General features: G+C 39.4%; 1 protein-coding gene across 1 annotated transcript; it reads right to left on the bottom strand.

Annotated features, from left to right (window-relative positions):
* Nucleotides 1–494: 494 nt before the first annotated feature.
* On the bottom strand, nucleotides 495–19,995 carry TC2N (tandem C2 domains, nuclear). The gene is made up of 11 exons (XM_075151247.1): nucleotides 19,869–19,995; nucleotides 18,952–19,185; nucleotides 15,602–15,766; nucleotides 12,423–12,514; nucleotides 11,739–11,814; nucleotides 10,608–10,708; nucleotides 9,623–9,739; nucleotides 8,583–8,774; nucleotides 6,553–6,667; nucleotides 5,881–6,080; nucleotides 495–3,537 (listed from the first exon to the last, which is right to left on the bottom strand). Exons 1-11 carry the CDS (start codon nucleotides 19,933–19,935, stop codon nucleotides 3,427–3,429), a joined length of 1,470 nt encoding a protein of 489 aa, XP_075007348.1. The 5' UTR covers nucleotides 19,936–19,995; the 3' UTR covers nucleotides 495–3,426.
* Nucleotides 19,996–20,272: the final 277 nt, after the last annotated feature.

Genomic DNA, 20,272 nt, shown 5'->3' with positions numbered 1-20,272 from the left:
TCAAGAGTCAGTCAGTGTGTATGCACCCCAGTGTCTTCTCAACATGCACTTGGAAGAAAATAATCTACAAAGACTTTTCCTTCCAGCCATTTTCCATTCCCATACATCCTCTGCAACACCTCTTACGCAGACACCCTCACATAATTAACTCACTGGCAGCCCCCATCCTCCACGACAGTTTCATTTTCCAACCCACTCTAAGCAATCCTCTGGACAACCCCTTTACTTGGCAGGCATCCTCAGAAGCACCAAAACAGGCATTATTATGAGGACTGGACTATTATTTCAGGTGATGATGGGTGGTTTGAAGCACAGCTTTGGTCTGCTTGCAAGGTAAATGCTGATGCAATGAATGGGCCTTGAGCTGGGCAGGTCCCTCTCCATCCCTAGATGATTTTCCTCAATAGTGAAAGCAAAGAGAATTCCTGGTTTGCGCCCAAGATCTTGGGAGCCAGTAATTAGGACACAAGTAGGACACAGCAGTTTTAAAAAAAAAAAAACACCAAAGCCAAAACAGTGCAACGTAAGTTTCTTTTCCTCATCATCTTATTGCAGACGAGTATTGCCTGTTTCCCTCTCTACCCTGCTAGGTACAACAAGGCTGGAGTGCACACAGAGACGGACATTCCAATGCTCCGCTGCCGTGCTCTCAGTAATGGAGTGTGCATTCAGTCAGCTGCAAGTAACAAGCAGAACCAAATTTTGCATGGTGGGAGAAATAAAGGACTTTCTGCTTTCTAAACCCGAAATACAATCGGTTTCCTCAAGAACACTGTAGTGCTCTGGACAAACTGAGGAACAACTCTGGGCAACAAGCAACTTAAATGCTCCAATTTTGTGGAAAAAAAGTACAGTGTCTTTAGCCAACTATTAACAATTCATTACATTCTTACATGAATGCACACACAAATGCAGAAAACCCCAAAGCCTGGGAATGAGCGCAGGATGAAGCAGTGCCTCCAAGTACGTTCTGCAGAGTGCTCTAGTACCTGTGCGCATCTTGCAAAGAGAGGCCTTATGTATCTCCTTAATGTGTTAGCAGTCAACTCCCCTACATGCAACATTACATGAAATATAGTTCCTTAGTTGCATTTTCTCAAAGAAAAAGGTAGGACTTGAACTTCAGTTTGAGATGCTGGTAAACATTGGTATACACAATTGCAAAAAAAAAAAAAGATGGAATATTTTCTGTTCATGACTTCCATTATAAACACATAGAATAAATATTAACATAGGAAAAAGGAGACATTACTAGTTAGGCCTTTAAAAGGCTAAGTGTCCTAAACCAGCCCAAAAAGTCCATTTTACACAGTATCCACCGAGTTGGCAATCTCTGTAGAACCACTTCCATGGTATTCGAAGCCTCCAAAACACTGGGATATTCCCTGTCCTCTCTTTCAAATATACCAGCATTCTGCATAAGGAAACAGTTTGCACTTTTGTTTACTGCAGTTCAGCCACAAAGAATAAAAAAGATATGTGTATTCAAGTAAAGATACTCCAAGAATATCAGCTCGGTCCAGTTCCTTTTTTCATTTTACCCAACAGGCCAGGCTCATCCCAGGTGTTCTAACTGGCTGGAAGTTAACGCTGTCAGTCAAGATCCTCTGGGCCTACTGCGAGCTTTGCAAAGAGTGTCAGTAAGAGGTAGAGCTGACATTTGTTCTCTGAGTAACATGCAAAAACTTTTTCAGTTCATATATAAAAACTCGTCAAAAAGCAGAACATGTAAGAGCCTGGGAAAATCCTTTTGTTTGCCCATTTTCAAAATATTAAATTTCAACAACAAAAAACCTGGATGGTTGTTTTAAAAGCTTCAATTATCAGCTGATAAAAAAAAAAATCTAAGAGATTCCATTTTTTGGTGACCCTTACTCAAAGTCAAAGAAGTTGAAATAAATATGCTCTGAGCTCTATGCTTAAATACGACGTGCTCTCCTGTTACAGTGTTGTCTCTGCTCCCCTGCTCTGCTCTGTTCCTTTGCCTTCCAGCAGCGAGTGCTCTCACTGCCACTCTAGTTCATGTCAGATGTTTGAACGGGATCCAAGTTATAAAAAAGATACAATTATTCAGCGTCAGACGAACATATGTATTTGTACAGCCCAGACAGCCAACAGTAAATGTGTAAGCAGTGGATTTAATGGAATAAATATATATTTTTTAAATCCAGTAGCTAAAGTAGTGCAAAGAGGTCTGTGCTTTTAGACGTATATATTATCAATTATATACATGGCATTTTCCCGCGTTAAAAATAACTGTGAATAAACCCCTGAAAATATGGGGACTAATAGAAAAAATAATCTTAGGATTTTGTAGGAAAAATATAATTCGCAATAAAAATATGGTAATTTCTTCTTGCTAGAAACAAGTAACAAAAATACACTCCCACACATAATTTTTCAGCATCCTAGACATGTAACAAATACTTCTGCAGTAGTAGCCCATCTTTTAAACAAAGTCTGAGTCCCTTACTGTGCTGCGTTTTAATTAATATCAAAAAGCACTTATGTCAGTAAATATTTGCTTACTCCTTCATACACGATAGTCTGGCTTTTAGCAATGTAAGCACATGCTAGAACATTGTTGATTAGCTAGGAAGTGGTTTACGTACAAGAATTCTATATAAGAAAGTAATTTATCTAAAAATATTGGCCCTGATCCTAGGCAGGGCCATTGCCTCTTTGTATTATTCCATTGATTCCAACCAGAATTCACCCAAACAGAGCAAGTCTGGAGGGCCCCACTTGCAAAGATCACAGTTAGTCAGAGAAACTCTTATTTTTCAATCTCTCTGTGTAGAGAGAAGGATGGGGGAAGACCCAAGCTACAGGCACATCAGGGTACTGAACAACCCTTCGTCAAAGATGGAGATTAGAAAAGCCTTTGGGTGCTGCCTTGTTGCGTAGTTCCCTTTACGCCTTCTCCTCCTGCCACAGCTTTCCCACTCGCTCAGGCACACGTCAAATGGTGTCAACACGGGTGCAACCCCAGAGGCTCAGAGGTACCTAGGATCAAGCCACTGACCGGACTGATTCCCATGGACTTTGGAGTCTGCCAAAGACAAGATTGCAGATAAGGATGACATCAGTGACTAGTGAAGAAGATGCTGATTCGAGCTGCTTCTCTCCAAGATGGGATTTCTGTGCTTTTATGGAGCCTGAAAGGGGCAAAAATGTATTTTTCAAGGTGGATTTTTTAAAATCAAATGAGTACTTTTCCCAGTTCCTAAGTCTTTCTCTTAATAATATTCAGCCAGTATTTCTCTTTGTGAAACTCTGAATTTTCCCAGTTACCATCGAGGTGTGATGCAGTGGAGACCTTCTGAAGAACTTGTGTAGACAATATTTTTCTTTTTACTTATACTATTTTAAACAGCGTAGGAATATCTTTGTAGAAAAATCAGTCCTGAGTTTCATCTCCAGTCTTCAAGATGGACCAATGCTGTACCATTTAACAACAACTTTTTCAGGGTTGGCAATAGTATCTTTCCACTGCTCTACTGCTTCACTGTTACTGCTATCGGAACTTATCCAGATCTGCAGTAAGAAACAGAAAGAAATATAAAATTGATTCTACCTGATATAACACAGAGGCCCAGCCTTTTTTAGTTCCAAATAAATACCATGGAAGTATAGAACAAGATACAACAGGTAGACTGTGACAAAAGCATCATAGCAACAAACACAGTTCTGTTGGGACTAACATATTTTGGCTTTCAGCTGGGAACACAGGGAGTCTGGATTTAAATTTAGCCTCTAAATAAATAGTTTAGACAACTCACTACATGCTAATGTTTCTCTACTTAATAAGATGTTTTAAGTCAAGCATTCCTTGCTGCATTCAAATGTACGTGCTGGGGTCAAGGGCTCATCAGGGCCAGTGATGGCTCTATGCATTCAAACTCCAGTTGGCTGCAAGCCATCTGGCATCCCGAGCTGGCTGTCCAGCATTTTCATGAGCATTTAAAATTGCACACTCCAACAGATGGGGCCAAACCTGCATTCCACAGAGGTTACTAACATGCCCATACCACAAAGTCATGCAGTAAGAGTCTGCTGCTTCTCAGTATTCAATTAATGGATAGTGGCCATTAAACGAGGAAATGAGGTACAAGTAGGAAGTTTTCCTCCTGAACATTATCACCAGCCTCCATTGCCAAAAGAATTCTGCTTATGTAAGTAGGTATCATTATTTACGGGACACTCTTTCCTCAAGTTTTCCAAGAATGAGTCCTTTTAAGACTTCTCAGAAACTTCACCATGAAGTACATTTAGCCTACACTGCTGAGGCATGAGTCCTCAAGAAGTGAGAATAATGTCTTCCAGAATACCACAGACAGCTGATGTTTCATCCACAGAGATTCAATATACATCTTGCTCATGATTAAAGACATGCCTGTAAAAGCAGCCTAATCTAAGTATTGTCTGCTTAGAACAGCATCCAATTAAACATCATTCTCTGAAGAACAAAGTTAATAGATCCAGCTATATCCATCTTTTTCCAGCTACCCAGCCAATTGCTCAAAGTACATTTTTCCCTGAGCCATATTTTATGTCTTCATGTGTTATGTGGCAATGTCTGCCTGCATGAGCTGAAACAACCTTTTCCAAATAACCTCTGAGGAGCAGAAGTAGCTCATTTCCTCCCCCTAAAAATAAGACCCATGATTAAATGAAACTCATCAGATTGAGATGACCTCACATATTGCTAAGTGACTGCAAAATCATACCCAGTTATTTTTGCCCAAGGGTGGCACAGCTAAACAGAACACTTTTTTTTCTTTTCCTATTCCAAATCCAATTCCACCACCAGGAATCACAGAAAGATGGAATACACGTGACATGAGGCTCCATAAAATGAAGGAAGGTCACGTAACTCTTGCTGGTACATCATTTCTATAGCACATCAGCATCTTCTGTAACTGCATATCTTCAGCAGGCACAAGAAACATCACCAGACTGGGACAGTACCATTTTCTGTACCTAAGGTTAGCACAGTCCTTCATCTGACAGGGGACATTACAGTTGGGGTTTCAAAATCAATTCCACGTTATTAATTTATGCATATATTAGAATTCTGCTACTAACTCTAGCTGGGTCAGGGAAAGCCCTGAGCATAAGAATAGCTATGGCTCACTATTCCATGAAGAAAAGGAGAGAAAGAAGGGACAGGATGATGGTAAATTAGAACAACTGGGAAAGAGGAAAGAGAGAATAAAAAGAGACCAGACTACCAAGTTTTATGGTGGTTAAATAAATATGATCACACAAACGCTTTCAAAGAGATACAGAAGTTCCAGCTGTAAAAAAGAGAGAAAAAAGAGCACTCAACTAAAAAATAATCTTGTGTTTGTTCACCTATGTTGTCACTTGATCATACATATTTAGAATATTGTGCTGATTTCAGCATTGCTTTACCCAGGAAGGCAGTCTGACACTGTAGCTGTTGATGTTTCCTTTTACACACACCTCTTTGTAAGTGTATTGGTATGATAAGCCAACACACCCCCTTTCTGTACAGTACATTGTAGGTTGTGGAGCTCCTGTGAGTGCTATGTTTGTTTTCTTCAGAAAGCCTAGAGGCAAGGAGGAGTTCCTATGTCTTCTGTAGGAAGGAATCTTTCACATAGTAATACTCCACACAAAAATGACTTAAGGACTTCTTTTTAAAAGCAAAATCAAATGTCAACTCCCATTCTGATGTTAGTGCATGTTTAAGAGCTTAGTACTATTCTTTCTTGGGTTACATCCAGAAGAGTTTATTAGGATTTGCTATTTTGCTATATGCCACCTTATTTAAAGTATTTTAAAACTCATACCAAGAAACCTGTGGAACTGGATTTTAAGGAAAGGATATCATGCCAGTTAGCAGAAACCAACCTGTCCTAGGAAGTGTTTTCTTCTCACTGAGCTTCTGCTGTAGAGCTTGATGAGAAAGCTAATTCCTTGTTCAGCTTGGCTAACTGGAAAAATCATCATTTCTCCCCACTTCACTTGGCCATTAGTGGACTTCAGAAGACGAGTCTTCTTCTTATAGATCAGCCCTTCTGTACTAAACATTCCAACTTTCACAAAGAAATCTAGCACAAAAGGGAGGGAAAAAGGCATAACACACAAAGGGTTACTCACAAACGCACCCAATAAGGAACTGACAAGATCCACATGCGTGGTTCAAATTGCAACAATTTCCCAAAAGTCTGGCCAAAACTGTACAATAGCTTTCCTGACTAGTCACACAAACAGAGTATGTTCAATAATATTGAATTGATTAACACAGTATCCAGACAGCAAGTGCAAGCTAATGCTCTTGTGTGTCAGGATTAATATTGGGATAAAAATCTTCCAAAATACATAAACACGTAGCTTCAAACCAAACAAAAAGTAATCAAGCAAGACATCTGTGGAAACAAGCCTTGGCAATGGAAATCTACTGCACAATATGTTAGTCTGGGGTTTGTAAGGAATTTTATGAATTGCCAACCCATTCGAGCAGCAATTTACCTGTTACAAATGCTTTTAGACAGGAGGCATGAGACAGCTGATGTAACTTACTTGAAGACAGCGGTGTAGATGAAACTGGAAGGTTTTGTGCTTCAAGAATCTGTAACTGAATCCTTCTGTTTATTGCTTGAAAACAAGTTCCTACTTGAAGTTCTGCACGGCACACCTACAAGCAGAAGAATGTTGTCATAACATCTGGATTAAGTTGCTTATAAAGTCAGGAAACACAGGAATTCTGTCATATGTTGGGCTCCCACATTTCTATCTGGGATTTCCTGGACAGAAATATAAGCATGTGTTGTATACACAACCTGCAGATGCACAGTAAGTAAGTGCATCTTGCACTTGTTATAGCTGCAGTACATGTGCTCCACTGATGGACTGCTTATGTGCAGCACACATATGGCCCTCGTGGGCTGCAACCAGAGATACTGGACAAATAAACGAGTCCTCAGTTTTCACCTGGGAAAGATTCCTCAGTGGAAAGAGCAGACACGTACAGAGAAAACCGGACATGCAGTTGTAGCTCTACTAAACCTGGGTGTGGAAGTGAGAGACCAGGTACGCTCCACTAATACAAAAACCTTCGGAGTTCTCCTCCCACACTTTTGAATTTTGCAATATGGAGATAAAAGCAATGCTTTCCATAGATACAAGGCCCTGTCACTTAATGTCATGAATGTTGAGGGTGACTGCATGCCTGTGGAGTTTCCTATGTTAAGGAAGTACTTGTGTTTTATATGCCTACACACATACACACACACCCTTGCACTCTGAATGTACTGAAATCTCCAGTCTGAATAATTTTTAGAATTTTTGCTAGTGGCAAAGTTGCATTGACGCATCCTCATTACTCTCCTGTCAGATGCCAAAGTACTCGGAACACTGGAAGAACAAGAGAAGGCCAATGGAGACCCAGCTTTCCTGACAGCCTCCATTTAAAAGGACTTCGCTAGTCCTGGTTCCCTTCAAGTTTTAACGCACTTCAGTGAAGCAAAATGTACCAAGCAAGAGAGCAACAGGACACAAAGAGAAGTCAGGCTCCAGTTCATTGAAGAGACCCAAATTCTCTTTGCAGCTCAGCCACAAAATTTCTGTGTAACCCTGAGAGGAAGCCACTTACTCAACTCTGACCTTGGGTCCCTGTTGGCAAGTAGGGTAGTTTGCTACCTCCCAGGGTAGTACAGGGATGAATTCCAGCAGTGGCTGGAGGGCCCTTGGATATAATGGTGAGGAAAGCCAATACAGAGAGAGAAACTATGAGAAGATTCAGGAATTTACATTGGGATGAAGCATTTTCTAAAACAGCTTCCTCTTTCACTTAATCTTATTGTTTTTGAAGCAATATGGTTATTCTTGTTTGAAATAAAAGTCAACTGTAACTTGTGTTAGAAATCAAAACTATCACTTGTGTTACTCAGACACTTAGATAAAATTTGCTTTTGAATTGCTAATTCAAGTTTAATTTGTTGAAAATAAAAACGTCTAGACACAATCTGTAAAAGAAACAAACAAAGTGAGGGTAGGGGGAAAGGAAATCCCACTGTGAAAACCACCTGCTTCTTATTACACTAATAGCAATGAACTGTCTGAATTATTACTTCACAGCATGCAATCTGAATATTAAATATATAACTATCTCTGCAGTTTCAAGCCACTGAAGATCTTAGCACTATTCTTCCATAACAAAAGCAGATTCCATTCGCTCTGAGCTCTTGCTGTGAGTCCTAAGGATCTTATGATGCTTTTTTGGTCGTAAAAGGCAATTACCCTTTGTCCTTTGCTGAACATTTCCCCAGAATGCCCCTCCCTCAAGCTGTGGGCCATGGTGTGGAAGAGCTTGCTCTAGCTCTTTTCCCAGAAACAGCTGCAGTTTATGACCAGAACAGCTATGTGCAGAGTTCAAAAGTCTGCATTTTTTTCCCCAAGAAAGTGGGTGAAAAAAAAAAGAAAAAGAAAAAAAAAAACACAAAACCCCTGTTTGTTGTTAACATTGAATTAGTACTGAATTATTTTACTTTCATTTCCAGCGACTCTTTGTAGGTGATATAACAACATACTTTGGCAGTATTGGCACTTACAGGTGCTTTGGAAGGAGGAGATATATCCAGCCAATGACTTGACTCCTCTGAGCTGAGCTCCCGCAGTGCCAAGGAGCACTCTCCAATTGTTTTTTTCCTGGGAGTCTGTGTCTGGATTTTAAATACCAATCTGACAGCCTGCAGGCTTTGCAGTTTAATAGCAAATACAAAAGTTTCCATAAATTCAATGTCCTAGAGAGAAAAACAGAGGGGTAACATCATCATTGTAAGAGAGTCGCACCGAGCCCGAAACCTAGAAACCAAGGCTTCCTGGTCCTATAGCCACTGCTCCTGGCTACCATTTTAGGTTGCCACGGAAAAGCGTGCTTTTACAGTGGTAAGCCCCCACACACTCACCACCTCATTGTCACACCCTGGCAGGGAGGAAGCTCTGCGTTATTTTTCACTACCGTAACGAGGTGAGGCCATCTCTTCTGAAGCTTTACAACAACATATACACATTGTCATAGCAAACTCTCCTGTGGCCTTTTGCTTCAGTCTCTCCTCCTAATTTTATTTTCTTTCACCTTTGACTCACATTATGGGATGTTTATGTTGCTTTACCTTCCACCCCCTTAATATTTCTTTACTACCACTATCAGGAGTCTTGTCCCACGTGACAAATTCTTACTACTTTCTGTAGAGAGGAAGCATGAACTTTTCTCCTGCCCTAGTGAGAGGCAGTAACATCATCTACCTTCCCTGGGGTGAATGTGCACGTACAGGTATGCCAAGGCCATATGGCATATGAGTCCCCTATGAGCGCATCTGTCCTGCAGACTGGGGAGAAAAGGAAGGCACCAGTACAATGCAAGAGAGGATATGGGGGAGGAAGTGGAACAAGGCTTTTAACAGGATTTTGAGAAGTTGGAAAAAAATAAAAATAAAAATAAAAAAAACCAGTAACCCAAACCTAGGCAACTACCACAGCAAATACGGCACAGGAGCGGATGTTTGGTCCATTTTAAAAACCCATTTACGTTTCACTTGTATTTTGGGGGGGACAAAGATTTCTTGGTGTTTTCCCTGCCTCTACTTACATTGCACCCTTCCTTGGCAGAAGATTTGAATTGCACTGGTTTGGGCAGTGTGAGAATTCCCTTGACATAGATACGAGGATTTTCCCCACAGCTAGAAGGCCAGCTCAGCTCTTTGCACTGCAACATTGAAAACAGTCAGTTTAGACAATGTAAGACTCTGGCCTTCAGACAACTTAGAAACAGAGTCTTCTACAATGTTCTAGAATTTTGAAGAATTCCTGTAATATTGAATATAAATCAGAGCTAGTGTAATGATTGTGTCACTTCAGATCATTTAATAATTAATTTTCACAACCAGAGGGTAAAAAGTTATGCGGTAGATTTTAATGATTTCACTATGTGGCAATTTGACAACAGATAAATCATTAAATCCCTTATGTAGTATTTATCACTTGACATAGTTACGAGGTTTCTGACTTCTCAAAGTTCCATTGCCTAAAAATTATTCACAGTTCCTGGAAGCGTATAAAACAGCCAGCCTAAGAGTATCACATTAGCTAAGAAAAAAGCCACAAGAAGCTATACATCCTCAAAGTGCTATTATGGTTCTGCCCTGAAGGAACTATTAGATTTAAAGTCAGTTAAATGCTGCCTCCAAAGTTGCTCCAATTTGCTGACTCCAAATTTCCACAGGAAAATTTCCACAGCAGGACCAGCCTATGACCAGCTCAGCTTTCTTATCTATGCTGAACATCAGAACGTACGTATAGTAACATAGAGAGTTATATACTACTTTTTACTATTGACTGCAGCAAAACAGAGATTGCAACAGAAAAAAAAAAAAAAGGAAAGGAAGATACTGTGAATGAAGCCCAGTATTACATTTGACTGAACTTTGTTTATCTTAATATTTAGAAGTAATTATCTTTTTCTCCTAGAAGTATTCCTTAAAGTAACAGAGAGCCAAATTTAATGAGAATTAACACTAAGTATAGTAAAATAGCCATTTGAGTAAATAATAATCAAGTTATTTGTATTTGCTTACGTGTAAAATTGTGATCCAAATCTGTTCTACAGAAGAAACATAACACAACTTCACATTCAGTCTTCCAAAGTCTCGTTCATCACCTGATAATGTAATAGTATCTGTGGAAGAAAGCCAATTGGTGTTTTTAGAAGTAATGCAGTATCTTAAAAGTTCATTCCAAGAATAAGGGAACTCATTAGTAGATGGACTGCCTATCTTTGAAAACTTCTCTCGAAATAAGTTTGAAATGTCTTAACACCTACATTTTAAGGACAAAACATCCATGAAGTCCTGTAGCCTGACCTTCTGCATAGCTAAAAGCCTTCACGTTTACCTCAGTTATCTCTATTGAATTTAATAACTCGTGTTGTATTCGAACAACTTTTAGAAAGAAAAAAAGCATGTGCCTGAGACATCCAGAACACATTTATAATCCATCACTTCCCTTAGATTAATCACTTTCACTGTTAAGTTTATAAATTGGCCTGCTTTTTATCTTTCTCAGATTTCAATTCCAGCCTAGTAAACATTTGACTATTACGCTTTTCTCCAAGTCGGAAGAGCTATTTAATATCCAGTGTTTCTCTGTCGTGACTGAAACTAGGTCATTGCCCCCCAATCTTCTTTGTCAGGAGACTGAGTGAAATTCTGACTTCCAGCAAGGTGACTTTTGTGGGAACTTGATTCAGTTTTTGGGTTTATTTTGCTGTATCTCCACTTCTTCAGCATTCTTTCATAAACAAGGATACTAGGTTTGCATGCAATATTCTTGCCTAATACTCAGTGTAATATAGTTATTGGATTCCAGGCACCTCCCACAGAAGAATACTGATACGTGAAAAAGAACTAGAGCTGTGACCAAGGAGCTCATTCTATCCTAACAGAACATCTGTAATTTCTTAGTTCACTGGGGTAGCAAATCCAGGCATGAATTTTTCAAAAACTCCCCAAAGGCTCATTTGCTCAATCTCCTGACAACAGGAAGGTGCAAGTCCAAAACTCTTAATTTCAAATTGCAAAGTAATCTCCAAACTAACTCGCTAATCAGATTCATCTCAAAAAAAAAAAACCCATCAACAATAGAGACAACTTAATGTTTCAAGTGCAAAGCGAAATATTTCATTACAAGGTAAACAAACAAAACATTACCCAGACTTCTGTTACTGCCTTGCGAATCCTTCCTGGAAGAGGTACTGCTAGGTACACTGGAGAATGAATCATATCTCTGGGGGAAAAAAAAAAAGTCGTTTCATTCAGAGCAACAGATGCAAAAAGCCAGAAAGATTCTACCATGAGACAAGACATGATGAAAACAAACCACCACGCAATTTCAAATAATTGTCTCACTCCCTACTAATCTCTTGATCCAGCAGCATGGAATTACTACTTTGACGCAAAGAGCTAATACAGGACACATATGGCCAACACAGATGTTTTTGCTCACTGATATATGCAACTTCATTTCTATGTAAAAGATAACTATTTGAAAAAAAAAGCAGGGTTTTTTGCATCAATAGAAACTTCTAGTGTTCCACTTTTCAACTGATGGGAGAAATCACAAGATGACGAACCACAGTCTCTTGTCTGTCTTGTCCTGCCTAACAGCCTAGTCAGGTTTCTCAACAGCTCCGTTGGGCCAGAACAGCAGTAGTCAGAGAAGACATCAAGAAAGAGCCTCTTGAAGTTGGTCAAGTCGTTGAACTTTTCCCTGTAGTCCTTCCAGTGCATAGTACAATGCCCTTCAGTGTTTACTTTGAAAACACAATGCAACAGGAACAGATACACCAAGTAAGCTGAGTTTTCAGTATAATCTAAGTCACAAGGGGAACTCACCTTCATGAATCGATGAGGCGGGCTTCTGAGATCAAACATTGAACGACTTACATCAAATGATCCAGGCAAAGCACTAGGTCTTAAATCACTAACTAAAAGACAAAGAGAATAATACAAATCATGTAAGCATCATTGCTAGGAAAAAAAAAAAATTAAGCAGCTTTTTTAAAATTTAGGTAGACCTATAATAGAATTGAAACCTAGCTAAATAACATCTAAGGAAGGACATCAGCACCTTTCCCCACCTCCCTTTCCCAAAACACCCTCCTGAAACAACAAAATGGAGAGAACAAGTCATTAAAATATCTTAATCAATTCCATCTTTGAAATAGTTCAAACTTACTTGGTCACATTGGTAGCGCTGGTAGAATGGGGAGCCTGCCTCAAAGTTATTTCCTCAAGAGAAATGGTTTTTTTAGTAGATGCTTTAGCAAAACAGAAAAGCCTTTTCTTTAAATCTAGTCAGCCAGAACTGGGGCTTAGCCTGGTCTCCTTTTTTAAATTTTTCCGCAGTAAAGATCCCAGTGGCAAAAACATGCTGCCTGCTAAACTTGGCCTCATCTCCCTGGCTTTACTGATCACAGTGTCAAAGCACCATACTCTGCACCCTTGCTAGATCTCAGACAAAGCAAGTCTCAACTCTAAGATGACATGTACTTGTTATAACACAAAAGCAAGATCTTTATTTTATGGAAGGATAGTTTCCTCAGCAGTTGGAGGTGGTTAAGTAGATCCTATAAGTTTTCTTTTGACCTTGAAGCAATACAGAGCTAAAGCACATTGTCTATGCATATTATGCAGCAACAGTAGAAAATGAGAGCTGAACTAATGCCATGGTTTCAGGAATCTTTGCTGACTCCAGTAATGTTCAAGAGGTTTTTAAAGCCTCCCAACTTCAAAACGGATCCATACTGAAATGAATGAAAGCAGTATGGCTTAACTTCTAGGACTATCTGATGCAATGAATTGCTTTTTGTTGCAATGCTGTGTTACGGTATTTCAGAAGACCTCTGTTACAATTCACTGATCATAGCTTAATAGAATTACATCACTCATTACTGAAAATTTATTTCCCTTTTATTGCTATCAAAAGAAATAACCAATTATGCTTATTGTGAGATATGACAATAAAGAATAATTCTTTCTTTTCCCAAGGAAGAAAAAGAGAACAAAAGATGAAGAAAGTTCTGACAACCCATGGGAGGGAAAGGAAACTAACAACATAATTTAGATAAAATTTAATGAGGGTCTGTATGTCTGGCATGAGTTCCAAATTCTCTCTTGTGCATGACACAAAAGGGCTGAGTCTGGTGTAGAAATAGCATTATAGTATCATACGAGGCCTAGAAACATTGTTTGATATAATGGGAGCAAATAGGAGAGATCAGCCCGTTACTTGATTTGAAATTGATTATGGTTATGGAAATTAATTCCATATTCAGTACTCGTGACTTTCACAAACTACTGGGAAACATCCACTTGAGCCTACAGGTTACAAATCACCAAAACGCTTTAAAGACAGTATGATCTGCTGTTTCTAGTAAAGCTGGTTAAAGTTTGCAAAGAACAAGGGGGTGGTGGGAGGAAGAGACGGTGCCTTTTTCAAAAACTGAAATTTGTAATGGAAAAAAATGTCAATTTTTACACTGAGAAAGCTGTCTGTAAAATACAAAAAAGCAGAAAAATTTTAACCGTAAATATATGTTGTTTACCAATAATAACTAGAACTTTGGAAAAATATTAATCAATTTATTTTTCAGTTTGTTTGTTGCTGGTTTTTTTTTTTAAGATGAAGAGGAGGGACTTCACATGAAAATTCAAGAATTTCACTTCATACCTTCCAAATAAACATATTCTATAGTTCTCAGCCCACACACGTGAAAAGTATCATAGCACTTGCTGCAACAAAATAGACTTAAGAGTTTTACTTAAATAGTCTATAGATGCACATGAAGAGAATCATCTAATTTTTGAAACAGCTGTCAAAAAAACTCTGGAGGAAGAAGGCATTTTAGAACTGTACTCTAGACACACTTAAGTGACCTTTCTTGTGTTTTGTCTAAGACAAAACTAGTGAAGTCTTTACTTAGTTTGAAGAAAAATGGAAAAAGAGATGATTAACTGAAGGGAAGATGTTCAAGGCAGTTTTATAAAATCCATTTGGCTCCCACCACAGGTGCTTACAAAGCCTAGCAAAACCATACGTGTTGGTGGCTGCTAAAATTCTACATGTGTTTTGTTCTCTTAAAAAAAATATATGGAGTAGTCTTTTCATGTAGTCTCTATGGTGATTCAGAATTATTTTTAAAACTGGACACAGACTGAGACATTTCCCGCAGCTGTAGAATAAGCATGCTATACCATTCTAAATAAAACATCTTTAAAAATGCATGCTCTTTCCAGTTTCTGATTTGATAGAAAGGTGTGTGCATTTCATCGAGTATATGAGTTTTCTGAATGCGTTTGCCTTAGCAATCACTTACAGCAAGCAACACTTAGTCATCTACTTTACTCTAAACAGCATTCGTTATAGGATACATATACCAATGAACAGCACAGAGGAAAATTTTTACCTAAGTAGCCAAACACTTTCTATCTAAACTTTTACTATCTCACAGTCCTCCCCCGTTCTTAACCACACACAATGAGAAGTGGGGACATGTCTGCACCTTCAAAAGCAAACTACAAAAAAGCTGGCATACAGCGTCACTTCTCATTTTGCACCTGTTTTTATCATCTACTCCTGAATGTTTTTTGGTGCTTGTTTCTCTCTCCATATATATACTCTTCAGGCATTCCTCCACTCAACATACATCCCGACTTCCTTTTTCCGTCTCCCTCAAACACTCCTATTACTGGTACCTGGAATCTCCAGTACTGCATCCTGTTTTGGATCGCAGGCAGCTACCCTAGCTTGCTTTGCCAATTTGTCTACCTTCGTGTGATGCATGCAAGCCTTGTTAAGCCCCCAAAAGACAGAAAGTAACAGCACAGCTAGAAATCAAGCAGAGCTGGCTCCACAGATTGATTCGCCAACCAAGAAGTGTCTGTAGCATACAAACCAGTTTAAGAACTGCTATAACCAAACACGTCTTCCGTAGACTAATGGCTTTTTTCTCTTACCTCTAAACCTTGGGAAAGGGAGGAAGACAGAAAAGTAAGGGTGTGGTCCTTCTCACCTGATCCATATAATTTCCTATTATCTGATTTTGCTTGGAAGCGCCTCATCAGATCTGGCGAAACCCGATGCTCCAAATAGAATGGATTGTACACATCATAGATGGGCCATTGGTACACGCCGTGCAGTTCTGCTTTCCGGTCACCAAACGAGGCTCTGGCAGATTCTGCGGAGCACACATAAACATCAAATGCAAGAGTTCCAGACATAACACATGCTGCCTGGCTTCATAAGGCAGGCAGAGTGCCTTCAGGGCAAAGGACAAAATATTTAAATATTATCTACTTCAGGAAAAGGAAAAAAAAAAAGAAAAAGTAAAGAAAACATACACACACATTATGTCAGATTTCCAGTGTGCTAGCAAACATTAGAATTAAATTGGCCATAAAAAGCTGTGCATATTCTGTCTTGGAGTTCCACAATAAATGCCTAACTAGTTAAAATACAGAAGGCTCCAAAGACAGACAGCAAGACAGAAATTAACAGGAAAAGTAGGGTTATGTGTACAGAAAACCTCTGACTTACTTGGCTACCTACCCCCAGGACATTCCCACTCAGCTAATGGAGCCCCAGACCTTCAGGAGGGTCTTGTATGGAAAGATAATGCAACTTGTTACTGTGGTCTCCTTGTCATCCAGTTTCAATAGGAAGTCTGTCAGTGATAAAATCACTGGTCCAAAATGATTTGAATTGTTGGCTGAGGCACAAGTAGACAGATCTGAGAATGCTTGAATCCCAAGCCTTTACTCAGCCCATTACAGCACAGCTGCCCTATTTTTCTTTCGTTTATTTATAATCACTTCAGAAAAAACGTGCACGTCTTGGTCAGCAGAACAGTAAAAAACGCTGCTGGAGTGTTTCATTTTGTCTGTCTGGAGTGAAAATAAGCCATATATAACAATACAGTTGATAATGGGGATGGAGTGACCTGGACTCTGCCAAGTTCTGACATTTGTTTCCTTCACCTCCCTGGACTTCAACCTATCTGTTAAAGAGTTCTTTACCCCATTATAAAGTGCCTTCAATTCTGCAAGTGTGTTGCACCATAAGAGGCAAACGATTATTGCTGTAAAATCCTTTCCTCCAGGTAGTACAGTAAGTAAAAAAGAATAACTAAAACAATGAGATGGAACACGAGAGATGATAAAGCAAGAATTCAAGTATAATGGGTTTAAGCATGACATAAATTAGGATGAACGCTAGAAGTGAGGCCATAAAGAATTGATATACAGCAGATGACGGAAAAGCCAGTGTTCCAGACCAGGAGCGCACTCCTTCCTGCTAGCTTACTTCTACGAGAGCACGAGACATGCTGCAGTGCGTACTGAAGAGAAAGGCTGCCAGAACTTAATTGCTTTCAGAAGGGATGCCAAGAGCTAACACTAAGCATGTCCTGTTTCACTAAAGGAAAATGGTCAGACACGCACAGAAAATGGAGTGGAACTGAGAGCAGAACTTGGACTTCTACAGATACTTAACAACGGTCTAAGAAGCAAATATTCTAAATACATTTTTGGAATATGCTGGTGCTTTGGCTAATGTGAAGAAAGAATGACAGCACACTTCACTGTATTTAGTAAATCTCCCTAAAAAGTAAACTTTGCATTTTTAAACACAACTTTAGTGAGGCTTAAAAAGCTGTACTTTAAAAAAACAAGTATTTATATTTGGAAAGAGAAATGGAAGTCGCCTACTTGACACAAGAGCCACTTTTCAAATATTTGTTGAAGAATTTAAAATATTTGCTCAAAAGAGACAATTATGAAGAGTTAGGACATCCTGCCAGAAGATCTAATGGCTTTATAGCCTAAGGGCCACTCTGTTCCCCAGGTCCTTCAGAAATTATGACGAAGCAGAATTCTCAATGAAGACAAGTCACTGGTTTGTAAGTCACCGACTGGTAAGGCTGTGTAGAACAGCATGAACAAATAAAACATTTATCTAAAGGTTGTTAGACACATCTTCCTTCTCCCTTCAGAACATTCGTGCCTGAGAATCCTTGATGGACTTTTCTGTACAGTATCTTGAAGATGAGGTAGGACAAAGTGAGGCAGAGCCTAAACCCAGACTCAGTGAGAAAGGGAATTACCAGGAGCAGGCCCTGCATTTCCACAACTTGTCTGAGTAAGGACTTACAAGAACTAGCTGCTGAAGTAGCAGGGAAGTGGGAAGGCTGAAGGAGATCAGGCTTAGAGATGAGGAGGGCCTCACATGTTCTACTTCCAACTATTAGGTTGGCTGTCCATGTCTGGTGAGGTGGACATCACAAATAAAGCCCACTAAAAAGATCAGGCACAGAATGGCCAGTCTATCCTGAAAAGCTCTGCTAGGCTGATTAGCTTGGCTCTGGTGCCAGTGTTACCAGCAGGGGTGGGTGATAGGGGGTTTGGTAATAGGCATGCAGGAGGAGAAAAGAAGCCACAGCAAGGACCTGGGGAGAAGAGAGAAGAGTGGGAGTAAAACCACACAAACACAAAAAGGTTAGGTAGTACTGCATTAGTTATTATGGTTTCCACCCTCAGAAAAGAAATACAGTCACATGGGACTAAAAGCATATTATCCGCTTATCACTCGAGGCAAAGCAACTCTAGAGAAAACAACCGTTCAGGTATGCCCCTGTGCCAAAATCTTCCCTTACCTAATTATAGGCATCTCCTGGCAGGATCAAGAGCCTAGCGATAGCATATGCCCTGTAACTCATGTTACTGGGCCAGGCTCCTATTCTTTTAAAATGCCACTGTGCCTAAACTGCATGTACATCATTTTGGCAGTCTGAGCATGGGACTAAGTGGCAGAGGTTGAAGCACAAGATTGTTGTGAAACAAAGAATCATAGTATCATGTGCAACCTTATACCACTGAGATCTGTGACCCCCGGCCTCCCAAAGAGTAGCAAAAAGAGCAGGAAATAGGGGGAAAAAATTCCGCCATGTAGTAGCACATGCTATCTCTTGGCGAAATTTGAAAAAGAAGATGTGTTATATGTTAAAACATATTAAAGACCACCCTCCTTCTTTACTTGAATGATCTGGACGCTGGGGATGTGTTAGGTCTTTCCTTGCCTCCAATAAATTCTTGACTAGAGCTTCTGTTTCCTTTAAGTGTCTTCCATTACTTTGAGTATGAGCACTGGTGTGCAATCCTCCCTTTCAGATTAATTCATGCAACATCACAGAGATTCATAGTGGGATGACATCCTTCAAAAACCTCTCTGGATGTCCAGAGAGAAAAGAAACAAGACCAGGGTTCTAGAAAAGTTCTGCAAACATATGTTTTCAGTAGGAATACTTGACAACTTTCAAGGAGTAGCAGAAGCTAAACAACTATTTCAGCAATGCTGTTTATGTTTTACCTTGAATCCCTCCAGCATGTGAGATACTAGGAAGCTTCTTCGGCTGTACATAAGCCAATTTGAATGGAGGGACCACAAATGGTACCTCCTGACCATCCAGGGGCAGTTTAGAAAGCAGATAATCCTCTGAACAGCCAACTTGACGCTTCAGTGACACAGAAGACAATGGAGGCTTCTCTACAATAGTTGGCTTGCTTGCGGCTACTGCTTCAGATTCCTGCACCATGGAAACTGCTAAAAATAAAGAGCAAGAAAAACAGACAGTCCACATGTGCATTAAGTTTTGAACAATACTATGAACAGATCTCTCTTATTTAATAGGATCTGTGCTTGATACATTACTTAACATCTGCTAGTATTCAGTTTTACCAGCATTCAGGACTAGTACCTGGAAAAGATATTTATCCTCATGGCACCTGTACTGATCCAAACTCTTTGTTGCCCAAGCTTCTATATTTATAGCTACCTTGCACTCAGGTGACTTTTTAGAAGAGGTACACTTGTATCATAGAAGAGTTCTTCAAACAACTAAGACACCAAAGAAAATCCTAGCAGCAAATCCACAGGGAGTTAAAAAAAAAAAGTGTTCACTCTGAAAGATAGTGTTCACTCTTAAGAGTCTGAAAGATACAAGATCTTTACACAATCTTGGGTTAAAAAGTTGGCTTTTTTGGACAGCATTGCAGGCTGCAAGGAGCAGACTTCAGACAAGTGTTATTTTTCAGTTCCAATTCCAATTCATAAAACTAACAAGCCTGTGTTCAATCTCCAAGTGGAGGTATGGAAAGAATTTTGGATGTTGTAAAAGAATTCAAGTTTATCAGGGGTGACACAGTCATTTTATTAATGGGAAATCTCATCATTAATGAAGCCAGAACAGCAAAACCCTTAGACGATGTCATTATGTCAGAACTCACGATCATTTTTTTCTTTTTCCATGCAGAAACACCATTTACAGCAGTTTTTTATACATTCTGTTGCCATTGTTTTCAGTGTTGCAATTTAGAGGAGACCACAATCAAAGATCCAGTGTAGCTATCAAACCTGAAAAACACAATAAACCAAACTGTAGTAGAAGGGAATAATTGAAATCAAAATGCAGTATTATCAGTTATTTAATACGTGATTGCTTATTGGACACAGTCCCAGGGTCAATGAGAAAGTTACTTCAGTCATAAAAGGATCAGAGACATCAGTTTTCTCTCACTGAGATAAATTATTTTTTACATAAAAGCACAAGGAAAGAGATAATAATTTCAACGTATGGCATCCAAATACTTTCAGTGACCCACTCAGACAGGTCCCTGTCTTTCAGGAACAC

Source organism: Calonectris borealis, chromosome 5, assembly GCF_964195595.1.
Source record: "Calonectris borealis chromosome 5, bCalBor7.hap1.2, whole genome shotgun sequence".
Classification (NCBI taxonomy): domain Eukaryota; kingdom Metazoa; phylum Chordata; class Aves; order Procellariiformes; family Procellariidae; genus Calonectris; species Calonectris borealis.
This window is presented reverse-complemented; position numbering and strand designations above follow the sequence as displayed.

Excerpts from the sequence above, each read along its gene's own strand:
- TC2N (XM_075151247.1), bottom strand. The coding sequence starts at position 19,935 with ATGGCAACAGAATGTATAAAAAACTGCTGTAAATGGTGTTTCTGCATG. Across the intron at positions 11,815-12,422 it reads CGCCTCATCGATTCATGAAG|AGATATGATTCATTCTCCAG; the intron begins GTGAGTTCCCCT and ends TTTTTCCCCCAG. Across the intron at positions 3,538-5,880 it reads GAAAACACTTCCTAGGACAG|ATCTGGATAAGTTCCGATAG; the intron begins GTTGGTTTCTGC and ends TTCTTACTGCAG.